The sequence below is a fragment of the Eutrema salsugineum genome, unplaced genomic scaffold (genome assembly GCF_000478725.1).
Source record: "Eutrema salsugineum unplaced genomic scaffold, Eutsalg1_0 scaffold_15, whole genome shotgun sequence".
Taxonomy (NCBI): Eukaryota; Viridiplantae; Streptophyta; class Magnoliopsida; order Brassicales; family Brassicaceae; genus Eutrema; species Eutrema salsugineum.
The window spans coordinates 1954918-1956791 of NW_006256867.1; the positions used below are offsets into that span (position 1 = coordinate 1954918).

General features: G+C 31.2%; 1 protein-coding gene across 1 annotated transcript; it reads left to right on the forward strand.

Moving 5' to 3' along the window:
• Nucleotides 1-1303: 1303 nt before the first annotated feature.
• Nucleotides 1304-1874, forward strand: LOC112088222 (precursor of CEP11; the record flags this gene model as incomplete). The annotated part of the gene is made up of 2 exons (XM_024158507.1): nucleotides 1304-1343; nucleotides 1543-1874. Coding segments are annotated over 2 exons (372 nt in total), but the record flags the coding sequence as incomplete, so codon positions are not given.

Genomic DNA, 1874 nt, shown 5'->3' on the forward strand with positions numbered 1-1874 from the left:
TATTGTTCATCTTCCTTATTTTAATGGTCATGTATTTTAATAATATCTAAATCCTGAATCATTAAATCTAAATTTGACGCCAGTTTTTTTTAACCCTAACTACCATTTAAACTTAATAAAAAATCATAAAATTTAAATCATAAAACCCTAACCCAAAATTCCTAAACTCTAATCACTGCCTTCAATTAGGACGATGTCAACAATGTATAGTCATTTGTTAACATGTTAGACACACCACACAAAAAAAAAAAAAAAAAAAAAAGAGGGAGAGAGAGAGAGAATGTGTGTCAAAGACAGAGAATAAGACAAAGGAAAACCTCGTTCGAAAATAAAAGAATCTTAAAGGCTTGTACAACAATGGAGTCAGCCAAAAGGGGGTACAATTATCTAAAGTGACATAGTAAATATTGCATCGATTACTAAAAGCTTATACAAAAGTTTTGGCATGATCATGTATCGTCATGCAAATTCTGCGGTGATGTTCGTATATCTTTAATATATTAATCATTTATAGGCATCAAATACTATATATGCGTAAAGCCTTAAAACCATATCTAGATTCAAATCGAATAAGAATTTGAGAACAATATATAAAATAAGTAATACACTACAATTTGTTTGAAATGAACCAGGCATTAAATAATAATGGAGCTAATGGTACTAGAATACAATTTATATATATATATATATATATATATATATATATAATTTGAGAATAATAATCGTTTCTATTTTTTTTCGTAATAGCAATCGTTTAAAACATGACATATAGCTCAATAATTTATATTAGATTGTTATTGTTTCACCATCCAAATTCATTTTTTCTTTCTTCTAACCAGTTTTTTTTTCATTACATTGTGGTTAACAGACGATCGTCATATCGTAAATTTTAAATAGATTACACCAAAGTAAAGATTAGACCACAAACAATTGTGGTACTTAAACAAACCGAATCTTCACCATCCAAACTCGATTCTATTAACAAACAAAAAAAAACTTTGCAGTCCACTTTGTCTTTAAATAGTGTCAACCTCAAATTTTAATCATAAACTATTAAACGCAAGTCTTTACAACGCTCGAAGAAAATAGTTTTTATATTTTCAATATATATAATCATCTATTGACTATTGGCCTCAAAGACTCTGCTTAAACCCACATTTAGATTCACACATCGAATAACTAAGAACAATATGTCATTCAAACTAAATCATACACTATATATTGTTTCCAATGAATCAGACAATAGATAGTACGAGAATAAAATTTGGTGGAAGATATATAATATTGGTCCTCGATTAAAAAATTACAATCATGGGGTCTTGCATGCTCCAAGAACAGTAAAGGTACGGTCGTTTTCCATCAATAACTTAGAAACATCGGAATCAATCGCGTAAGTCCACTTTGTCTTTAAATAGCCACAGTTTCAACTTCAAAACTTAATCATTATTAAACCTTACGCAATTATACACATCTCTTTTATATAGTATCACTCACGTTCAAAGACTTTTAAACCTAAGTAACACATATTTATTTATTTCTTTATTTTGGATATGGCAAAGAAGACCCTTCGTGTAATTTACCTTTTTCTTAGTATTCTCCTTTTTTGCGAACTCATCGACGAGGCGCAGGGCAGTCGTTTGAGGTGTCATCATTCACAAGATTACCCATGCAAGAAACGTTCCAGCCATCATCATCATCATAACCATCATTTTCATCACCATTATCATCATCATCACAAGGACACTCCGAATGAATCAAAGGATCTTCAACGAAGCATCAAGACGAGAAGGAGCAAGGTTTTTTACGGTGTTGATGCTTTCCGGCCTACTGCGCCAGGTCACAGCCCCGGTGTTGGCCACTCAATCAAGACTTGA